This window comes from Physeter macrocephalus, chromosome 18, assembly GCF_002837175.3.
Source record: "Physeter macrocephalus isolate SW-GA chromosome 18, ASM283717v5, whole genome shotgun sequence".
NCBI classification, from domain to species: domain Eukaryota; kingdom Metazoa; phylum Chordata; class Mammalia; order Artiodactyla; family Physeteridae; genus Physeter; species Physeter macrocephalus.
The window spans coordinates 85,298,796-85,301,391 of record NC_041231.1 but is presented as its reverse complement, the minus strand read 5'-3'; the positions used below and the strand labels follow the sequence as shown (position 1 = coordinate 85,301,391).

Here is a 2,596-nt window from a genome sequence, read left to right as displayed (position 1 = left end):
CACTGTTGTGGCCTCTCCCGTTGCAGAGCACAGGCTCCGGACGTGCAGGCCCAGCGGCCATGGCTCACGGGCCCAGCCGCTCCGCGGCATGTGGGAATCTTCCCGGACCGGGGCACGAACCCGCGTCCCCTGAATCGGCAGGTGGACTCTCAACCACTGTGCCACCAGGGAAGCCCCACATATAGGTTTTGATGGGAGTTACCATGTAAGCAAACTGGGTCCTAAAGTGGTGGATTTTAAGGTCAGGGAACCGTCATTTCTTTTAGGCCCTCTTCAACCCCACCCTGGCCAGCCACTTGATTGACATCAGGCCACTGGGATCTCTGGGCTCCTGCCCTTCCAACTTTCCTGCTCAAATACACCCTTAAAGAATTTGGGGAAACTATGTACCCCTTACACATTTTAAAGTCAACAACTAACATTTTTAATCTTCAGTTTAAATACTGCAAAGGATACACTTTCTGGGAAATTGTAAATACTTATATATTTAGAAAGTCACATCACTCTTTTAAATGTAGTGGATGGAATATAACACCATAGCCATTTCATGTTCATTAACACCCTTTTAATAAGTGAACAAGTCCATTAGCCAGTCAGCAAATTTACCTCATTTATTTTTCTTTTTAATTCCTTTTTCCATTTCATTTTCCCTATAGAGTTTGGTCCTAATGAAATATTGTTTTCACTGTATCACCTTTTTTGTATTTTAGTGTCTTTTTGGAAAGGCTTTTATTGTATATCTCTATAACAAAAATATGTACATATCAATAAATTGGAATTTATTTCCTGTGATCATAAGACTATATCAAAAACCATTATTCTGCCCTGGGTTTATAATTACAATTATTAAAAGATGCAATTGATCAAAACTACAAATATTGACAATGATTAAACAGAAAAGTAAACTACTAAAAATTAATCTCTTCATGAGATGGTAAGGGCTGATTTTTATCTTCCATTGACTTCATTTGGTAGCTCCAGGAAGAGCACCCAGGTTCAGTTCAGGGTGGGCGAGAGAGCTCGGCCTTCCTCTGTCTAGTGAGAGAAGGGTCACTTGTTAATGGAGGCATGTGGAAAAGGAGAACACAGTTCTCAGGCAGATTCATTTTAGGAAGGGACACATATGCTTCTGGAAATTGATCCCCTTAAAACGTAGTCCTGCCCACATCCCCCTGGGAGAGTTTTCATGTTCAGCCAGAGGTATGCAAACCATAAGCTATTAAAGAGAGACTTAACTTGGTTTCTCATTCTCCAAAATAGGGATCCCAGAATGGGAGAAATGTGGGTCTGAATGTCCTTGTAACTCTGATAGTTGCATTTCCAACCCTCCACTGGCTGAGTTCCACATCCCTATGCATATGCGCAAGACAGGAACTCAGATGACTTCTAGATCTCTGTAGGTCCATGGCTGTTATGAGGGCATCTGAATGTTCAAAGTCCTGCTCATTGGCAAAGACGCAGCCTAGAGTCCAAATTAGAAAACATGGTTTTTTGTTTTTCCATTTCATGGAAGCACCATGGTCTCCTGGTAGTTCCCAGCTGGCGGCCACCAGGTGGCAGCAGAGAACACAGTGCTGCCAGCCCTGCCCGGAGAGTCCCAGGGATGGGGAAGAGGCGGTGGGAGGGGAGAGGACTGGAGATGAGGTAGGGGTGTTCACTTTGGCTGTCAGAGGAAAAAGAAGGGGGTTGGCGGGGGCTAAATACCGATCTCAAGAGGGGACAGAAAATATTGAGAACAACACCTTCCGGGTTCAGAATAAAACTGAAGGAATGAGGAAAGGAATTAAGGAGTTAGGTTAAATTGGGGAGAATTCAAGGAAAATCAGAAGGGTAAAGATGGGCTTGAAGGCAGAGGCCCAGGATGCCTCTGGGGGATCCATTATCTGTACTCTTCCTGGGGTGGGTCAAGATCTGGCTCCTCCTGAGATCCGTGGCCCAGCTTAGAGGCAGGTGGCCAGGGGTTTTCTGGAGCCTGGGGTCCTGCTGGCCAGGTGTCATCAGGCCGAGGAGGTTGAGGGGGATCAGTTCTAGGGGGTACAGGAGGCCAGACTCCAGATTCAGGCAGGTCTCTGCAAGGACGACTGGGGCCTGGAGGTGGAAGGTCCTCAAAGAGAGGGGGTACCCCTGGCCAGGGGTCACCAGGGATTGGGGGGCCCTGAGGCAATGTTGGGGGGCCCTCCTCCTCTGAGGGCTCTGTGGATGAGGGAGATGGATGGTCTCCGCTGCCTGAGATGCCTGTAGAGGAGGAAGGAGAAAGATAAGAGGTTGTGAGGATCCCCCCTCTCCCCGTAGCTACGGACCCAGGGAGCATCACCTCTCTGCGATGGACCACAGCCTGAGCTGATCCCACAAACAAAACTCAAAAGTAACTCTCACACATTCACAAAATACCAAAGTGATCTTAAAATGACATGAAACTCTTTCTTGAACTATTGACTGGACCAAATTTAAACGGACAGGATCCCCTGCTCCCCCCACATAAGCTTCATCCAACCCTGGTTGGGACACCCCACTGGCAGGGCCGCTATATGTGTCTGCAGTCCCCAAACTGTCTACACCCTGGCCCCGCATGGCACCCAGACCCCATCTCTACGAT

The 2,596-nt window shown here is 47.7% G+C and overlaps 1 protein-coding gene and 1 long non-coding RNA gene across 2 annotated transcripts in view; one reads left to right on the top strand and one right to left on the bottom strand.

The window, feature by feature from the left end:
* Positions 1-781, top strand: part of LOC102983231 (uncharacterized) — an 18,737-nt gene extending 17,956 nt beyond the window's left edge. Inside the window, exon 6 of the long non-coding RNA XR_008615820.1 lies at positions 657-781. This is a non-coding gene — a long non-coding RNA (uncharacterized lncRNA). The remainder of the gene's footprint in view (positions 1-656) is intronic.
* Positions 782-1,476: 695 nt separating this feature from the next.
* PSORS1C2 (psoriasis susceptibility 1 candidate 2) lies at positions 1,477-2,391 on the bottom strand. The gene has a single exon (XM_028479601.1). The coding sequence runs from the start codon at positions 2,309-2,311 to the stop codon at positions 1,880-1,882; it is 432 nt and encodes a 143-aa protein (XP_028335402.1). The 5' UTR covers positions 2,312-2,391; the 3' UTR covers positions 1,477-1,879.
* Between the last annotated feature and the right edge of the window lie 205 nt (positions 2,392-2,596).